Source organism: Oncorhynchus masou, chromosome 33 (genome assembly GCF_036934945.1).
Source record: "Oncorhynchus masou masou isolate Uvic2021 chromosome 33, UVic_Omas_1.1, whole genome shotgun sequence".
Lineage (NCBI taxonomy): Eukaryota > Metazoa > Chordata > Actinopteri > Salmoniformes > Salmonidae > Oncorhynchus > Oncorhynchus masou.
The window spans coordinates 9,472,314-9,491,200 of NC_088244.1; the positions used below are offsets into that span (position 1 = coordinate 9,472,314).

Here is an 18,887-nt window from a genome sequence, read left to right on the forward strand (position 1 = left end):
TGAGGGGGGAGAGGTAGGGGAGGGTTGAAGACAGAAGGGGAGTCTGTCTCTCTGGAGATCACTAGCTGTAATCTGTTAATGGATGTGCAGCGGGTTATCACAATGACAAGCATACAATGCAGTAACCTGCTGAGTCACTTTATCTTCCAGGAAGTAAGGTCTAATTTAGCTTTGGGGATTTACTGATGTTCTTCTAAGGTCTGGACACACCCTCACCCTTCCTCGGGTTTCCCCCAGTCCTTTATTCTCCTTAGGGTTGTAAAATTCTGTGAACGTTCAATAAATTCTCTGGTTTCCAGTTAGAGAGAATAAGCAGGAAATACATAATCCTCCAAACCAGGATTTCTGGGAACACCAGGAAAGTTTGCAACCCTAATTCTCCTTTTTTTAATCTCTTTTTAACCATAATAAGCTTCAGCGAGGACAGGTGTGCTACTTTCCCCTTCATTATCTCCTATTGAAATGTCTGAGACAGCATGGTCTCTGAATGACAACATCTGGAGGGAACCCTGTCTGTCCATACATGGTTTTAGTACTATTCATCTTGGTCTTCCAACCATGCTTTCTTAAGTGGTTCCCTTCCTGACTGGCTGATTCCCATTCTTGATAGGATAGTGGTGCATTCTATCTATGTCAACCTACTGTCATAACAGCCCATTATCACAGACATGATATGAAAGTGAGTGATTTTTTTGTTGTTGGAGGTTTTAACAGTGGCCTGTGTGCCTGTCTTTTTGTGTGTTACGTATCCTGGCTGACAGCTGCTGCATATGAAGAGTAATAAATACCTGACAGTGAATAAGCGTCTGCCTGCCCTGCTGGAGAAGAATGCCATGCGGGTCACCCTGGACGGGACGGGGAATGAGGGCTCCTGGATAATCATCCAACCCTTCTGGAAGCTAAGGGCCAACGGAGACAATGTAACTCAACTCGTATTACAGTACAGACTCGAATGACATTAAATGCACACTAACCTAAATGTTAGCTTCACCAAGAAAAGTATCATAACCACTATCCAGAAGGATACTGCCAATTATAGCATTGTCTTGCATTGTGATGAGTACAGACATCGGTCGGAATTATCAGTCATCCAAAGTACATAACCGCAACCAGTCTGGTCATGTGTTGTTCTGCAGGTAGTGGTGGGAGACAAGGTGATCCTGAACCCAGTGAATGCAGGCCAGCCCCTACACGCCAGCAACTATGAGCTCTCCGACCACACTGGATGCAAAGAGGTAATGGAGAGTTCTGTCGTCATAACCACATCGTCTGATCCATCCGTGGCAAACTCTCTGGAAGAGTGAGGCTTCTTCCTGTCACACCCACCCACGCACCGAACACACACACACACACACACACACAGACAAAACAGTTGTTACTGACGGCAATGATGAATAGCTGTAACGTTAATCTCTTGTGAAACAGATCTACTCGTTTTGAGATTTTAGCTCTGGGTTATCCAGATGAGTCTACTGTAGATGTGTGTGTCTACTGTGTGTGTGTGTGTGTGTCCCTCTGCAGGTGAACTCTGTGAACAGCAACACGAGCTGGAAGATCAACCTGTTCATGATGTTCAGTGACCATAAGGATGAGGTCTTGAAAGGAGTAAGTCTCCTGTAGTGTCCTTGACGTACACCATCTATCACTGTGATCGATTTCTTCTTCACTCTCACAGCCTAACGCGAATAATAGCATTAGAAGCTTGAGATACAAACACATCGCTCTGCTGCTGTGTCCGGTCAGGGGGATGTGGTGCGGTTGTTCCATGCGGAGCAGGAGAAGTTCCTGACCTGTGACGAGTACAAGGTCAAGCTGCATGTGTTCCTCCGTACCACCCTGCGCCAGTCTGCTACCTCTGCCACCAGCTCCAATGCCCTGTGGGAAGTGGAGGTTGGTACACACACACACACAATATGCTCTGTTGTACCTACCGTAGCTAAATGGTTTAAGGAATGACCTGAGGTTTGTTTTTGATGGTGTGATTTCCCCCCCCCTCCCCCCACCACCACAAGGTGGTGCATCATGATCCGTGTCGAGGAGGGGCCGGACACTGGAACACTCTCTATCGTTTTAAACACCTTGCCACAGGAAGTTACCTGGCAGCTGAGGTAACACCGTGATAAATACTGCTAATAATACACAGCTTTTAGTCAGCACGTTGTGGTCATTGTAGTGATGTTGTTCATTACAATTGATGTATTGATGTTGGGTCGTTTTACCTCATAGAGCGTCGGTGTGTTGTTATCGTTGCTTTAGGAAAATCCGGGTTACAAAGGTGACGCCGTTGAAATCCAGACGTCGGTGATCGACGATACGGTACGCACACTATATTATTTGAGTGTCTAGGGTTACCCATGCCGGTGTAATGCTGACAGTCAGTGTTACTGTGTTAAACCCTGACCCTTGACCCCTGCCCTCTGTAGCAGGACAGTAGAATAAAACTGAAGCTTTTGGGCGAGAGGATCAAGTACAAGCTGTCGGCTATGCCACATGGGAATGACATTGGCTCTTTGTTTGAGCTAGACCCCACAACTCTGCAGAAAACAGACTCCTTTGTGCCAAGGTAGTGTACTGCATCGACTCTGCACAGACTGTACCATACATTAAAGACTTGCAGTATGTTTCACTGGCTCTCTATTGTAAACTTTCTTCCTCTCAGGAATTCGTATGTGCGCCTCAGACACCTATGCACCAACACGTGGATGCAGAGTACCAACGTGCCCATAGATATAGATGAGGAGAGACCTATTAGACTCATGGTAAGTACAGGCTGTTTGTTGTAAACTCACTGTCTCTTGGCACTGACTTCCTGTCAGATAACAGACAGTTTTTGTGTTCCATGCCCCTCTCTCAGCTGGGCACCTGTCCTACCAAAGAGGATAAGGAGGCCTTTGCCATCGTGTCAGTGCCAGTGATGGAGATCCGGGACCTGGACTTTGCCAACGATGCCAGTTTCATGTTGAGCACCGTAGTGGACAGGTTTAATGAGGGATTTATCAGCCCCAATGACAGAAGGTAAAGTGTCCGCAGAAAAGGCTTAAAAAATATATCCATGAAATCAAACCATTTTTATGAAAGAAAGCTTTTGGTCTGTTTCCTCTCCGTTCTACTTGATTGAGGTCAGTATTTTAAGAGCTAGCACTGTCGCAGTCAATAGGGTTAGTTCCCTGGCCAGACCAGTAACAGCTGTGTGTGTGTGTGTGTGTGTGTGTGTGTGTGTGTGTGTGTGCAGGTTTGCCATTAAGCTGCTAGAGGATCTGGTGTTCTTTGTGGTGGACACGCCCAACAGCGGTCAGGTTGTGCTAGATGTGGTGATGACCAAGGTCAACCGAGAGAGACAGAAACTCATGAGGGAACAAAACATCCTCAAACAGGTCAGAAGAACCATTTTAAACAAGCTGAGTGTAATGGCTCCTGCCTAAACATCAGATCGGTGATCACATATAGGTTTATCTTTTCTTGTCATAATTATATCCATTTTGTCACATGTTACCTTGAATATTTCTTTATTCTTTTGTCCCACCACAGATCTTTGGGATCCTGAAGGCCCCGTTCAAGGATAAAGGGGCAGAAGGCCCATTTCTGCGATTGGAGGAGCTGTCAGACCAGAAGAATTCCCCCTACCAGTACATGTTTCGCCTCTGTTACCGGGTGCTGCGACATTCACAGCAGGATTACCGCAAGAACCAGGTACTGTACACCACATCGACTCACATTCTGTAACAGGGTAGATTACTTCTCCTGACCCAATGTAAAATGATTGACCCTGGGCCTCCTTAGCTGCTAAATGCTGAAGCTAAATGTAGAGCAACAGGCCACTTGGATGATACACACCACTCTGCCCCCCCCCAGGAGCACATAGCCAAGCAGTTTGGGTTGATGCAGTCTCAGATTGGCTATGACATCCTGGCTGAGGACACCATCACTGCCCTGCTGCACAACAACCGCAAGCTGCTGGAGAAACACATCACTAAGAAGGAGGTGGAGACCTTCGTTAGCCTGGTCCGCAAGAACAGGGAACCCAGGTGAGGAGAGACCCCCCCCCCCCAAACTAATATTCAAATAATATTTATGTTAATTCATAACCTTTGTGGTGTAACTTTGGCCTGTTTCCCCTCAGGTTTCTGGACTACTTGTCAGATCTTTGTGTGTCCAATAACGTGGCCATTTCTGTAACTCAGGAGTTGATCTGTAAGTGTGTGCTGGATCCCAGGAACCAAGACATTCTCATCAAGACTGAGTAAGTGGTGCTCTTCTTTACTGTGTATATTCCTACACACACAAAAGCAAATACAGTTGACATGCAATGTCCTCTCTGTGTGTGTATGTGTGTTTTCTTCTGGGTTGAGTGTTCATGATCTAATGTGTTTGCCCATGCAGACGGCGCGTGCCCAAAGAGATGCCCCATGCCACTGAATTCATGGGCATGGAGGAGTATGCTGACGATGATGAGGTGTGGCTGGTCTGGACTGACAAGACCAATGAGAAGCAAGAGAAGGGCATCAGACAGCTAGCCCAGGAGGCCAGACAGGGGAACGCTCATGACGAGAACGTGCTCAGATACTATAGGTAGATGGATTTATTTATTTAACCTTTTTTTTGATCCTGAAGGAGGCTACGTATCTAACATCAGTGGGCACAATTTCTGGGTGGGTCTCCCATTTTTGTGGGGCATCTAAAGCTTATTTTCTGCATTTCTACACAATATAATATGACCCTTCTAGCCGTCTCTATGTAGAACAACATGAAATCATCAAATCATCAAATCAAATTTTATTTGTCACATACACATGGTTAGCAGATGTTAATGCGAGTGTAGCGAAATGCTTGTGCTTCTAGTTCCGACAATGCAGTAAGCAAAATGCCCCCAGTCATCAAGCTGGATAAGAGATCGTTATTAAATATTGTTTAAGTGATTGATAAGACTGAACTAGATCAATAATAATTAATATTGTGTTGTACCTTTAACCAATAACCTAACATATGAACAACTCTTACAAATAAAGTACAAAGACATCCTCTATATCTGTCATGTGTGCGCCCTCTCCAGCCTCTAGGTCACCAGGCTGCCCATCATGATAAACACCCGTCACCATCGTTACGCGCGTCACCTCCTTGATTACCTGCCCTATATATATATATATGTCACTCCCTTCTGTTCCTTCCTTCCCCAGGCGTCATTGTTTCTGTTCCTGGGTCATGTCTGTGCGTTGTTTGTGTTACGTGTTTGCTTAATTTATTTATTAAATCACTACACCCTGAACTTGCATCCCGACTCTCAGCGCACATCGTTACAATATCAAATTTCAGCCAGAACGCCCAGCCAGCCATCAAGGGAAAGTTTGGGGAAACAAAAGTTGAATACAAACACTCATTCACATTATCACGCAGAAACAGTCCATCCTCCATATAATTCAAATCATAGGCCTAATAGTGCTGTACAACTCTTCTTACTTGCACACTATAGCTGGGTCACCCCCGTCCTGCCGCTAGGGGTCCACGGCCCTGTAGCGACCCGACCCAACCTCACTCTGCTTAAGGAGCTTAGTGAAACATTCATTAATTGTTTTCAGATGTGTTAGGCCAAGGCCAGAGTGACAACCAACAGTACAGCAGACCCCCAGGGCCAGGACTGAGCAGCACAGCAGCTAGGGATTGCCTAAATAGGTATCTCCTTTGACACGGGCACGTTTTCAATACAGACTTATTTTGTCATACCGTATTCTATATAAGGGTTTTAGACCTTATGAAAGTTGCCCAGTATACCCTTAATCTTGTAATAAATCTGGTAATGCATAACTTGACATTTCTTCCATCCATTGTGGGAGGATAACCAACCTTCCACTTAATGGCGATGCATTTCTTAGCTGCTATAAATTCTAGGTTACATAGTTTATTCTGATAAGACTCCAGTATCAACATTCCAAACAAAGAAAAACTGAGTGAAGGGAGAATCTGTAGACATGCTGAGATAAAAGAATATATGCCAGAATTCAGCCAGCCTTCACAAGACCATAACATTTGCAAATATGTCCCCCTTTGGTGTTTTACACCTCCAGCAGAATGACATTTCTGAGTGCATGATATTCACTTACACTGGCGTATAGTATGTTCTCAAACTGCAGTAATTTATGTCTGAGATTATATGAACATGACGGGACATTCAAACTGTATCCATTCATCATCATCAATAGTGTCTCCCAGGTCTTCCTTACATTTTTGTTTTGTCTCATTGCGAAAATCCAATATCAACCCTCGATACAGTTTGGAAATCAACTTCAGAGGTTTGCCAGACTGCCTTAAAATAGTTTCAATATACTGTATCTGCAAAAGTTCACCCCAGCGCCGTCACACACTGGTCTTCCCTGACTGCTTGACCTCAGCTCCGTCACACACTGGTCTTCCCTGACTGCTTGACCTCTGCTCCGTCACACACTGGTCTTCCCTGACTGCCTGACCTCTGCTCGGTCAGACTGGTCTTCCCTGACTGCCTGACCTCTGCTCCGTCACAAACTGGTCTTCCCTGACTGCCTGACCTCTGCTCCGTCACAAACTGGTCTTCCCTGACTGCCTGACCTCTGCTCCGTCACAAACTGGTCTTCCCTGACTGCCTGACCTCTGCTCCGTCACACACTGGTCTTCCCTGACTGCCTGACCTCTGCTCCGTCAGACTGGTCTTCCCTGACTGCCTGACCTCTGCTCCGTCACAAACTGGTCTTCCCTGACTGCCTGACCTCTGCTCCGTCACAAACTGGTCTTCCCTGACTGCCTGACCTCTGCTCCGTCACACACTGGTCTTCCCTGACTGCCTGACCTCTGCTCCGTCAGACTGGTCTTCCCTGACTGCCTGACCTCTGCTCCGTCACAAACTGGTCTTCCCTGACTGCCTGACCTCTGCTCCGTCACACACTGGTCTTCCCTGACTGCATGACCTCTGCTCCGTCACACACTGGTCTTCCCTGACTGCATGACCTCTGCTCCGTCACACACTGGTCTTCCCTGACTGCCTGACCTCTGCTCCGTCACAGACTGGTCTTCCCTGACTGCCTGACCTCTGCTCCATCACACACTGGTCTTCCCTGACTGCCTGACCTCTGCTCCGTCACACACTGGTCTTCCCTGACTGCCTGACCTCAGCTCCGTCACAGACTGGTCTTCCCTGACTGCCTGACCTCTGCTCCGTCACACACTGGTCTTCCCTGACTGCCTGACCTCTGCTCCGTCACACACTGGTCTTCCCTGACTGCCTGACCTCTGCTCCGTCACACACTGGTCTTCCCTGACTGCCTGACCTCAGCTCCGTCACAGACTGGTCTTCCCTGACTGCCTGACCTCTGCTCCGTCACACACTGGTCTTCCCTGACTGCCTGACCTCTGCTCCGTCACACACTGGTCTTCCCTGACTGCCTGACCCTGATGAGACCTCTGTCACCATCTGATCCTGCTCAGATGAGGCATGACAAAGAAGTACCTTGGTGTACATGTATACATTATATTATTCAAGAATAAAAATGGTTAATTAATTGAAATGACCATTATATCCTGATCCCAGACTGTAGTCATCAACTCGAGATGGAACTTTGTATCCATTCGCTGATTGTTATTAAATACAGCAAAATTCACCTGAGCTCTGTAGACTGGTCTTCTGATCCTGCTGGGACACCTGTCACTAAGACATTATGAGCATAGTGTTGTGTATTGACTGCGCACCATGACAGTGAAGCCTGTAGAGCTGTTTATATCGTGTCAGTGTGAAAAGTAGTGAATTAATTAGGGAAACTGACAGATCAATAAAGTTACATTGCTATACTGACTAATAAAAACTTACATTGCGCTGAAAAAAAAACAAATACAATATCGGTTTTCAATCATTTGGCCTAGTGTGGATTGCGACAAAAATATTATCTAAGGTTAATGAGCTAGCTAGCGTTAGCCAACTTTTGGCTAGCTCTAGCTAATGGTACATCATCAAATGTACTTCTTTTGAAATGGGATAAAACAAAGGCTACAAAACATTTCCATACACACGAGCTGCTACCTGACAGATAGTTAGAGGCTAGCTAGAGCTCAACTGGCTATGGTAGCTACTAGCAAGCTGCTAGTAGTTCATTCACTTCAGTCGAGAGGGAATGAAACATTAGCTAACGTAACATGTCAGTTACACTACTAGCTCAGCACGGAATAAATAGCAGTTACCTTGCCAGCTAGATCAGACAACTAAAGAGTAGCCAGTTTCTGCTCTGCTTGCATTCACAACTCATTGACAGAGCGTAACAGACAGCAGCTGCCGCTGTTCATCTCTCCCATGCTGGTCCTATACACCAGCTTTCAGAATCTTTGCCTACCTGACCTCTCTGAGGCATCCGCATGGTCCTAAAGCACCACGCCGCCATGTTTTGTATCACAGTGCAATGATACAACTGGGGGGAGGACAAAAATGCAATTTCATAATGCGGCAGTCCACTGTGAAAGTGAAAGTTGCACCCCTTCCCTTGTGTCTAGATATGGGAATGTACTGTTACTAAAGGTCATGTGAACATGAAATTGTACTAATCTGAAATATTTCAACCCTGTGACCTACTTTGATGAAGTCTTGTGTATGCTTCATTCTCAAACCTTCCCCTTTGTCCCTGCAGGTACCAGCTGAAGCTGTATGCTCGGATATGTCTGGACCGCCAGTACCTGGCCATAGGTGAGATCTCTAAGCAGCTGGATGTGGAACTCATCTTCCTGTGTATGATGGACGAGACGCTGCCCTTTGACCTCAGAGCCTCCTTCTGCAGACTCATGCTGCACACGCACGTCGACCGAGACCCTCAGGAGCTGGTGACCCCTGTCAAGTTTGCACGTCTGTGGACAGAGATCCCAACCTCCATCACAATTAAAGAGTGAGATTTCAAGCATTTTTCCCAGAACATTGCATTGTGCACATTGAGGTACAGTTTAACTAAGGCTGTGTATTTCTATATTTCTTTATTTCTTCCCTTGCTTAGTTATGATTCCAACATGGATGACTTGCGGGACAATAAGAAGAACAAGTTTGCCAACACCATGGTGTTCATGGAGGAGCACCTCAACAACATCCTCAATGACGACCTGCCTTTCGCTGACGAGGACAAGAACAAACTCACCTATGAGGTGTCAATTCCCTCCTCATTCCTATTCCCATTTAACAATACTGTGAATACCTCAAAAACACCTATATTTGGTAATGGTACAAGAACTCTCTGGCTCGCTACCGCTTTAGAATGATAACTGCTAGAATGATAACTGCTAGAATGATAGCTGCTAGAATGATAACTGCTAGAATGATAGCTGCTAGAATGATAGCTGCTAGAATGATAACTGCTAGAATGTTTTGTCCCCCCCAGGTGGTGAGCCTGGCCAGACACCTCATCTACTTCGGCTTCTACAGTTTCTTTGAGCTGCTGAGGTTGACACGCACTCTTCTGGGAATCATTGACTGTATTCCCAACCCTTCCCTTCACCCTGTGCTACAGGACGATGGCAGCGGTAAGAGGATAAGAAACATCTCTTCTCTGCATTCAGCAGTATTAGGGGAGAATTACCACACATTTTATTAAAAACAAACTGACGGTACAACTGACGTTCATATTCGAGTTTCCTCAATGCTTTTCACCATCTCCGTAATAATGAAGTGGTTTCAGGGTTCTTTACATCTCCCATTCTGTGTTTTAGGAAAGAACATGAAGCGTTCCATCCATGGCGTGGGTCAGATGATGTCCACCATGGTACTGACCAGGAAACAGTCCATGTTAGGAGGTCCAGGGAGGGGTGTTTCCATTATAGAAGGACCGAACCGCAGCAAGGACAGCATCGGCAAACAGGACATCACCGTCATGGACACCAAGTTGAAAATACTGGAAATCCTGCAGGTTTGATAAACCTACTGGAAGCTACGACATCTTCTCATAGGGTTGTGTTTATGCTTGTAATGGAAAATAAGTCATAGCCCTTCATGTATCCCTTTTAATGCTAAGCGCTGTTCTTTCTTTCTCTTGTTGACCTTCAGTTTATCCTGAATGTCCGCCTGGACTACCGGCTCTCCTTCCTGCTGTCTGTCTTCAAGAAGGAGTTTGTTGATGTTTATCCCATGGCAGATGCCGATGCTACAACATCAATGGAGCAAGCAGGTAGTGCAGTGGCTATTTTAAGGGACCCATCGCTGTCTACATTATTCCTCTTTGAACAGCTTCTCTCCACCTCAATAAATCACATCCTTAACTCTGTCTTTAAACAGCCACCATCAACCTGCAGCACATAGGAGATCAGGCAGAGGCCATGTTTGGTGTGGGGTAGGTTCACTACAGAATTCCTTCTCCAGAATGTGTTGTTGTTATAATAATAAGTCATTTAGCAGATGCCTTTATTCAAAGCGACTTACATTCATGCGTGCATACATTTTACATATGGGCAGTCCCGGGAATTGAAACCACAATCTTGGTATTGCAAGAGCCATACGCTACCAACTGAGATACAGAGGAGCACATACTAACCCGTGACTATGTCCTCCTGTCAGGAAGGGTAACAGCATGCTAACCCGTGACTGTGTCCTCCTGTCAGGAAGGGGAACAGCATGCTAACCCGTGACTATGTCCTCCTGTCAGGAAGGGGAACAGCATGCTAACCCGTGACTATGTCCTCCTGTCAGGAAGGGGAACAGCATGCTAACCCGTGACTATGTCCTCCTGTCAGGAAGGGGAACAGCATGCTAACCCGTGACTGTGTCCTCCTGTCAGGAAGGGGAACAGCATGCTAACCCGTGACTGTGTTCTCCTGTCAGGAAGGGGAACAGCATGCTAACCCGTGACTGTGTCCTCCTGTCAGGAAGGGTAACAGCATACTAGAGGTGGATGATGAGGGAGGTCGAATGTTCTTGAGGGTGTTGATTCACCTCACCATGCATGATTACCCTCCACTGGTGTCTGGGGCCCTCCAGCTGCTCTTCAAGCACTTCAGCCAGAGACAGGAGGTGCTGCACACCTTTAAACAGGTAAGGATTCAAAATGATGAAATCACTGAAGGCAAACAAATAATAAACAAACAACCTGCACTCCAATATAAACTTGGTACAGTATCGTCAAGTACTCTATTGCCATCTCGTTCTTATACAGTATCTATATATTCTTGCTATCTTTGTTTCCTGGTCTCTCTGAAATTCTCTCCATGTTGTCCTCAGGTCCAGTTGCTGATCTCGGGGCAGGATGTTGATAACTACAAGCTGATAAAGAGTGATCTTGACCTTCTCCGCACCATGGTGGAGAAGTCTGAGCTCTGGGTGGACAAGAAGAGTGGCTCTGGAGGAGGGGAGGGGAAGAAAGACAAGGACAAAAATGAAAATGTAGAGGTTAGGGCTTTATATTGAAGAAACTCTATTATTACCAGTGTAGGAACTAACACCGTGCTAACAGCACTTAGTGTAGGAACTAACACCGTGCTAACACCATGCTAACAGCACTTAGTGTAGGAACTAACACCATGCTAACAACACTTAGTGTAGGAACTAACACTGTGCTAACAGCACTTAGTGTAGGAACTAGCACCGTGCTAACAGCACTTAGTGTAGGAACTAACACCGTGCTAACACCATGCTAACAGCACTTAGTGTAGGAACTAACACCGTGCTAACAGCACTTAGTGTGGAAACTAACACCGTGCTAACAGCACTTAGTGTAGGAACTAGCACCGTGCTAACAGCACTTAGTGTAGAAACTAACACCGTGGTAACAACACTTCTTATTTCCTTTTAGATGGACTTAGAGGATGTGACCCTGAAGAAAGAGCAGTCGGATAAGAGCAATGAGAACTACCAGAAAGTCAGAGAGGTGTGTATCTTTTCCATTGGAGCTGTCACGTTTTCCTTCACCCAGGTTAGCATGTCCCATAGTCCCCGCGGAGTAGTGTTGGGCTGTATTTCTGAAGACATTCTGTTTCCTCCAGATCATGGAGCGTCTGAATAAGATGTGCAGCACGGGGGTGTGGAAGAAGCAGCAGAGGCTCCTGAAGAACATGGGAGCCCACAAAGTGATGCTGGACCTGCTGCAAGTGTCATACGATCAGGTGAGGGATGTACGTGAACGGTGCCTTACCCCCACACTGACAACAAGACACATAGTCCAATACTAACATATCTACTAAAACATCCCGGTGTTGTTATTTAAAGCCACCCTAAATAACATGACCTCTCTCTCACTCTCACTCTCACTTTCCTGGTTCTCAGCATGACACCAAGATGCAAGGGATCATCAGGTGCACTCACCTGTTCCTGCAGAAGTTCTGCATGGGGAACCTGGAGAACCAGGTGCTGCTTCATAAGAACCTCAGCCTCTTCCTGAACCCAGGAGTGAGTGAATTCACACACATCATGTAGTTTTCTACTTCAATCCATCCTATTCTCATCAGATGTAATTAATGAACCATCTCTCCCCCTTTCCCTCTCTCCCTTCCCCTCTCGCTCTCCCTTCCGCTTCCCCTCTCTCTCCCTTCCCCTCTCTCTCCCTTCCCCTCTCGCTCCCTTCCCCTCTCGCTCTCCCTTCCGCTTCCCCTCTCTCTCACTTCCCCTCTCTCTCCCTTCCCCTCTCTCTCCCTTCCCCTCGCTCTCCCTTCCCCTCGCTCTCTCTTCTCCCTCTCCCTTCCTCTCTCTCTCCTCCCCTCTCTCTCTCTCCCCCCATCTCTCCCTCTCTATCCCTTCCCCCCTCCCTTCTCATCCTCTTGCTCCCTCTCTCCCTTCCCCATTTCTCTCTCCCCATTCCCCCTCTCCCTTTCTCTTTCTCTCTGTTCCTTCCTTCCTCTCTCTCTCTCTCGCTCTCTCTTTCTCTCTCCCCCTTTCTCCCTCGCTCTCTCTCTCCCTTCCCCCGTTTCTCTCTCTCCCCCTTCCCCTCTCTCCCCCTTCCTCTCTCTCCCCCTTCCCCTCTCTCCCCCTTCCTTCTCTCCCTCCAGCTCATGGAGGCTGAGACGGTTCAGCACATCTTCAGTAATAACTACCAACTGTGTACAGAGATCAGCGAGAACGTGCTGCAGCACTTCGTCCACTGCCTGGCCACTCACGGACGCCACGTCCAGTACCTCAACTTCCTGCACACCATCATCAAGGCCGAGGGGAAGTATGTGAAGAAGTGTCAGGACATGATCATGACTGAGGTAAGGAACCTTCCCCCACAATGCATTGTTAACCCTGACTTTTTAATTGGTATGGAATCAACCTCTAAAAGTTGTAAATAATGCTACAGTTGTTTTCCATGTTTATCTTGTCTAGTCTGTTTTACAATCCAAAGTTTGTGTGTGAAACGCTACTAAAATAACAGATGACCCACATCCAGCCACATGAATCACATCGATAATGACGTCACTGTTCATCTCACACTGTGTGGTTGTCTCCCCTCTAGTTAACCAACGCCGGTGAGGATGTGGTGGTGTTTTATAATGACAAGGCGTCATTTTCCACCATGCTGGAGCTGATGGCAGAGTCCAGGGAGGGGGTTCAGGAGCACAGCCCCCTGCGCTACCACATCTCTCTGGTGGAGCTGCTATCTGCCTGCGCTGAGGGAAAGAACGTTTACACAGAGATCAAATGTACCTCGCTGCTGCCCCTAGAGGACGTGGTGAGAGTGGTCACACACGAGGACTGTATCACAGAGGTATGTCTCAAATGGAACAGGCATATAATTAATTGGTTAGTAGCCTACATTATCCTCATTTAGAAAAACAAAACAAAAAACACAGCAGCATGCAATGATCTGCAGACATACACCTGCAAAGGTAATGTTAACATTATCGTTACAAAATGTAAAGACGGCTGACCCAGCTGTGTGTGTGTGTGTGTGTGTGTGTGTGTGTGTGTGTGTGTGTGTGTGTGTGTGTGTGTGTGTGTGTGTGTGTGTTCCTCAGGTGAAGGTTGCCTATGTGAACTTTGTGAATCACTGCTACGTAGACACAGAGGTAGAGATGAAGGAGATTTACACCAGCAACCACATCTGGAAACTGTTTGAGGACTTCATCGTGGACATGGCCAGGGTAAGTCTCACTCCCCAACCAATGGGACCACTCTCACCCACAACGTGGACATGGCCAGGGTAAGTCTCACTCCCCAATCAATGGGACCACTCTCACCCACAAGTCTCATCCTCTCTGTGATTTGCGCAATCACATGACGCAGCAAGATTGTATCCTGGATTTTAAGCCTTTTCCAGAAATGAGAATTACATCAAACATGAAAGCGATTGTCTGAGGATGGAGCTGGACCATCTGACATAAAAAAAGATAAGGGGACAGTTTGATGAAAAAGCTTTAAATAAAACGGTTAAAATGCAGGCATGTCACATGATGGCGTGAAACAGAGGGCCCTAACAGGGTCATGCTGCCTGACCCGTGGGTCTTTGGGTAAAGTGACCCCGGCCTTTCATCTATAGTTCTTGTCCTCTCTAATCCCTCTAGGTGTGTAACAAGAGAGAGAAGCGTCTGACTGACCCAATCCTGGAGAAGTACATCATCAATGTGGTGTTTGACACCATCAATGCCTTCTTCAGCTCCCCCTTCTCTGAAAACAGCACCTCTCTACAGGTCAGCACACTGCTGCCACCTACTCAGAGGCTTTGTCATGATATAACGTTTACTGTAGAGCCTGTGTATTGTCTTACAGTATTTGTGTAGTCAGGAAGTGTAATGAATTCTCATTGTGTGACTCTGATATCCTCTGTGCCTTTAACCAGACCCACCACACCACAGTAACGCAGCTGCTCCAGTCTAGCATGCGTCTGCTGGAATGTCCCTGGCTGCAGCAGCAACACAGAGGCCTGGTGGAGACCTGCATCCGTACCCTGGCTCTGACAGGTGAGACGGACCTACTGCAGGGTCCAGAGGTGGGCTACAGTCAGGGCCATACAGGGCACAGAGGTGGGCTACAGTCAGGGCCATACAGGGCCCAGAGGTGGGCTACAGTCAGGGCCATACAGGGCCCAGAGGTGGGCTACAGTCAGGGGCATACAGGGCCCAGAGGTGGGCTACAGTCAGGGGCATACAGGGCCCAGAGTTGGGCTAAAGTCAGGGGCATACCGGGCCACAGTCAGGGCCATACAGGGCCTAGACACACAAGGTCACATTAAGTCGGGGCAGCAGGTAGAATAGTGGTTAGAGCGTTGGACTAGTAACCGAAAGGTTGCAAGATCGAATCCCCGAGCTGACAAGAAAAACAAAAAAAATATGTCGGTCTGCTTCTGAACAAGACAGTTAACTCACTGTTCCTAGGCCGTCATTGAAAATAAGAATTTGTTCTTAACTGACTTTCCTAGTTTAAATAAAGGTTTGTAAATATTCCTTAAGATTGTTTGAATGGGAGTACCTTTCAATCTTAATGATGACTTTCTCCAATCTTATGTGTGCAGCGAAGAACCGCTCCATATCCCTGCCCCTGGACCTGGAGTCTCAGATCACCACCATGCTGAGCAGCAGTTCCCTCAACTCTCTGTCCCGCTCCAACTACAAGAGCTCCAGCCGCTCCACCCGCCCCTCTGCCCCCAACAACCCCTGGGACTACAAGAACATCATTGAGAAGCTGCAGGTTGGACCCATAATCCACCCTGCTCCCATTCCCCTCCTGTGTCCATCACTTTATTCAGCCACAACAGAAAGAGCAGTGGGAAAATTCCTTGGCCTCCGTCTCTCTGTTTGTTCACTGTTCCTGAGGGTTTGGTGTTTGACCCAGCGGGGTTATAACCCTGTCCCTTCTCTCTGTTTGCCTGTGATGTAAACATTGTTCCTCTACACTGATGTTATCTCCATCTTTTATCGTATTGTGTGTTGATATTTTAATAATAATAAAAAATTTAAAAATAAAGCTAGATTTGATTGATGTTCAGGACATCATCGGGACTCTGGAGCAGCGTCTGAAGCCGCTGTTGAACGCAGAGCTGTCTGTTCTGGTGGATGTCCTGCAGAAGCCTGAACTCCTCTTCCTGGAGGGAACGGATGCACGGCAACGCTGTGAATCAGGAGGCTTCATCTCCAAGTAAGCCAAGGGACTGACCTCCTGAGGTGGGGAGGGTGTATTTATTGACCGGCGCAGTGGAATTTACAGATGCACATTTGTCCAAATGCTAAGTTAAAGGGCATTCCCAGGAATAGTTTTAGTTCAATAGAGTGGAGCAAGTCTTTGTAAGAGTTGGCGGAGGTCTAACGTTGTCACTGTGTACCTGTGGCCCAGACTGATTCAGCACACGAAAGCCCTGATGAACTCTGACGAGAAGCTCTGTATCAAGGTTCTGAGGATTCTGCAGGAGATGCTCATACGTACACTGGGCTTTGACGAGAAGGTGAAGACTCAATGACCAGTCAGTGTAGGTCTGGTAGATTGACCAGTAGAATATCTGACTGCATTTAATAAAGGTTTTATGAAGGTGTGTAATTGAGGTACTATTTGGGTAAGAAACTAACCATGTATTTTTTTGTGACTGAATTTCTCATCAATAAGGGGATTGCACTGAGGAAGGTGCTGCTACAGAACTACCTGTTCACCAACAAGAAGAACAACAAGGCAGAGCTGGTTGAACTTGGAGCAACAGGTTTGTTTATACAAGATTATTACTGACTGTTCCTATTTACATTGTGTTAATGTGCATGTCTATACTGATTGTGTTCCTATTTATACTGTGTTCCTGTTTACAGTGTGTGTTAATGTGTTAATGTGTATGTCTATACTGATTGTGTTCCTATTTATACTGTGTTCCTGTTTACAGGGTGTGTTAATGAGTTAATGTGTATGTCTAGGTGCTGAGCAGGAAAGGGACTGGGTGGCTGTAGCTGCTGTTCAGTGTCATCTGGACAGGGAGGGTGGGACGAAGCTCTTCACCGACCTCATAATGAGTACCAAGAACAACAAGATTTTCCAGGAGAGCATCCAGATGGCCATATGTCTGATGGAGGGGGGCAACACAGAGATACAGGTAGGCTACAACACAGGAGAGCACCCAGATGGCCTTAGGACTACTGGAGGAGGGCAACACAGAGATACAGGTAGGCTATAACACAGGAGAGCACCCAGATGGCCTTAGGACTACTGGAGGAGGGCAACACAGAGATACAGGTAGGCTATAACACAGGAGAGCACCCAGATGGCCTTAGGACTACTGGAGGGGGGCAACACAGAGATACAGGTAGGCTATAACACAGGAGAGCACCCAGATGGCCTTAGGACTCCTGGAGGGGGCAACACAGAGATACAGGTAGGCTATAACACAGGAGAGCACCCAGATGGCCTTAGGACTACTGGAGGGGGCAACACAGAGATACAGGTAGGCTATAACACAGGAGAGCACCCAGATGGCCTTAGGACTACTGGAGGAGGGCAACACAGAGATACAGGTAGGCTATAACACAGGACAGCACCCAGATGGCCTTAGGACTACTGGAGGGGGGCAACACAGAGATACAGGTAGGCTATAACACAGGAGAGCACCCAGATGGCCTTAGGACTACTGGAGGAGGGCAACACAGAGATACAGGTAGGCTATAACACAGGAGAGCACCCAGATGGCCTTAGGACTACTGGAGGAGGGCAACACAGAGATACAGGTAGGCTATAACACAGGACAGCACCCAGATGGCCTTAGGACTACTGGAGGAGGGCAACACACCGATCATTTTTGTGAATTTTCTTCAGAACTCCTTCTACAAGCTGATGATGGGGGACAACAAGTCAGAGAAATTCTTCAAGGTCCTCCACGACCGGATGATAAACGCCCAGATGGACATCAAGGCCAACGTATCAGTCAGCGTGGGAGAGATGACTAACAAAGACCTTCAGACTGGTGAGAGGGACACTACTCTGATCTCAGACAGTCAAATGCAGGTTACGACTGTCGTGGTTATGAAATAATTATTGTAATTTACAGAAAAAACTATGATTGTGTGTCAATGACTACGTATTGTACGTAAGTCTATATGGTACGGATATATTGTATTTCACTTATATATATTATATTATATTTCACTTTGTTCATGGTTCCCTCCCTGGTATGTCTCCTGCCAGGCTCTGATGGGTCGGTTCTACCTGGCTCCGTTGTCCCGGCCTCGGAGTCTGATCAGCAAGAGACAGAGATGGGCCCTGCAGTTATCATCATGAAACCCATCCTACGCTTCCTCCAGCTGCTCTGTGAGAATCACAACCAGGACCTACAGGTGGGTGAGAGGCAGAACAAGCACAACTGATTCAGCTGAAACAGCTACTTCTACTACTGTTACTGCTACTACCATTACTACTACTACTACTACAACTGTTACTGCTACTACCACTACTACCACTACTACTACTACAACTGTTACTGCTACTACCACTACTACTACTACTACTGTTACTGCTACTACTACTACTACAACTGTTAGTGCTACTACCATTACTACTACCACTACTACTACTACTACTACCATTACTACTACCACTACTACTACTACTACCACTACTATTACTACAGCTACCACTACTACTACTACTACTACTACAACTGTTACTGCTACTACCACTACTACTACTACTACTGTTACTGCTACTACTACTACTACTACTACAACTGTTACTGCTACTACCATTACTACTACCACTACTACCATTACTACTACCACTACTACTACTACTACCACTACTACTACCACTACTACTACTACTACCACTACTACTACTACAGCTACCACTACTACTACTACTGTTACTGCTACTACTACCACTACTACTACTACTGTTACTGCTACTACCATTACTACTGCTACAGCTACCACTACTACTACTGTTACTGCTACTACTACCACTACTACTACTACTACCACTACTACCACTGTTACTACTACTGTTACTGCTACTACCACTACTACCATTATTA

The 18,887-nt window shown here is 46.7% G+C and overlaps 1 protein-coding gene across 5 annotated transcripts in view; it reads left to right on the plus strand.

Annotated features, from left to right (window-relative positions):
- The window catches only part of LOC135527795 (inositol 1,4,5-trisphosphate receptor type 3-like), a 46,377-nt gene that overhangs the window by 16,176 nt on the left and 11,314 nt on the right, over positions 1-18,887 (plus strand). For 2 of the 5 annotated variants that reach the window (XM_064956371.1, XM_064956372.1), the window contains exons 5-41: positions 762-920; positions 1,137-1,235; positions 1,522-1,605; positions 1,744-1,890; positions 2,013-2,108; positions 2,257-2,316; positions 2,424-2,563; positions 2,660-2,759; positions 2,855-3,015; positions 3,233-3,374; positions 3,529-3,690; positions 3,853-4,025; positions 4,121-4,240; positions 4,381-4,569; positions 8,637-8,888; positions 8,994-9,138; positions 9,372-9,513; positions 9,700-9,896; positions 10,034-10,154; positions 10,262-10,316; positions 10,849-11,014; positions 11,201-11,368; positions 11,772-11,846; positions 11,962-12,090; positions 12,242-12,364; positions 12,961-13,161; positions 13,407-13,658; positions 13,909-14,034; positions 14,455-14,580; positions 14,730-14,850; positions 15,402-15,577; positions 15,876-16,024; positions 16,220-16,328; positions 16,487-16,577; positions 16,783-16,958; positions 17,675-17,822; positions 18,044-18,192. In XM_064956371.1, the coding sequence (XP_064812443.1) occupies positions 762-920; positions 1,137-1,235; positions 1,522-1,605; positions 1,744-1,890; positions 2,013-2,108; positions 2,257-2,316; positions 2,424-2,563; positions 2,660-2,759; positions 2,855-3,015; positions 3,233-3,374; positions 3,529-3,690; positions 3,853-4,025; positions 4,121-4,240; positions 4,381-4,569; positions 8,637-8,888; positions 8,994-9,138; positions 9,372-9,513; positions 9,700-9,896; positions 10,034-10,154; positions 10,262-10,316; positions 10,849-11,014; positions 11,201-11,368; positions 11,772-11,846; positions 11,962-12,090; positions 12,242-12,364; positions 12,961-13,161; positions 13,407-13,658; positions 13,909-14,034; positions 14,455-14,580; positions 14,730-14,850; positions 15,402-15,577; positions 15,876-16,024; positions 16,220-16,328; positions 16,487-16,577; positions 16,783-16,958; positions 17,675-17,822; positions 18,044-18,192 (5,229 nt within the window). The remainder of the gene's footprint in view (positions 1-761; positions 921-1,136; positions 1,236-1,521; positions 1,606-1,743; positions 1,891-2,012; positions 2,109-2,256; positions 2,317-2,423; positions 2,564-2,659; positions 2,760-2,854; positions 3,016-3,232; positions 3,375-3,528; positions 3,691-3,852; positions 4,026-4,120; positions 4,241-4,380; positions 4,570-8,636; positions 8,889-8,993; positions 9,139-9,371; positions 9,514-9,699; positions 9,897-10,033; positions 10,155-10,261; positions 10,317-10,848; positions 11,015-11,200; positions 11,369-11,771; positions 11,847-11,961; positions 12,091-12,241; positions 12,365-12,960; positions 13,162-13,406; positions 13,659-13,908; positions 14,035-14,454; positions 14,581-14,729; positions 14,851-15,401; positions 15,578-15,875; positions 16,025-16,219; positions 16,329-16,486; positions 16,578-16,782; positions 16,959-17,674; positions 17,823-18,043; positions 18,193-18,887) is intronic. The other 3 variants (XM_064956374.1, XM_064956375.1, XM_064956373.1) reach the window with 2 other exon arrangements.